The sequence below is a fragment of the Penaeus monodon genome, chromosome 25 (assembly GCF_015228065.2).
Source record: "Penaeus monodon isolate SGIC_2016 chromosome 25, NSTDA_Pmon_1, whole genome shotgun sequence".
NCBI lineage: Eukaryota > Metazoa > Arthropoda > Malacostraca > Decapoda > Penaeidae > Penaeus > Penaeus monodon.
Genome location: NC_051410.1, coordinates 38,083,652 through 38,083,939, shown reverse-complemented (window position 1 = coordinate 38,083,939; position 288 = coordinate 38,083,652). Strand labels below are relative to the sequence as shown.

Sequence of the window (288 nt, the reverse complement as noted above, 5' to 3'; positions counted from 1 at the left end):
ATTTAATAACCTCAGGTGGAAGTGAATGGCGAGCGCGTCCCTCTGCCTTACTCCAGCGACGTCCTGAGGGAGGAGGGACCCCCAGCTCCTCTCCGTCAGCGCCAGGGACAGCCTCGGCCGCGACCTGGTCATGGTCTCCTGCTGGGACTTCTACCACGCCTGCGTCGTCGGGGTGAGCGGGTGGCTGCACGCGGACACGAGGGGGCTCTTGGGACACTATGACCTCGATCTCACCAACGAACTCATGAGACCCAGCGGCACGGTGAGGCGGCTGATGATGTTTCGTTG

General features: G+C 62.8%; 1 protein-coding gene across 1 annotated transcript in view; it reads left to right on the top strand.

The window, feature by feature from the left end:
• The window catches only part of LOC119589223, a gene marked incomplete in the record, with an annotated part of 32,073 nt that overhangs the window by 18,730 nt on the left and 13,055 nt on the right, over positions 1–288 (top strand). The window contains 1 exon segment of the mRNA XM_037937828.1: positions 73–262. Within this exon segment, the coding sequence (XP_037793756.1) occupies positions 73–262 (190 nt within the window).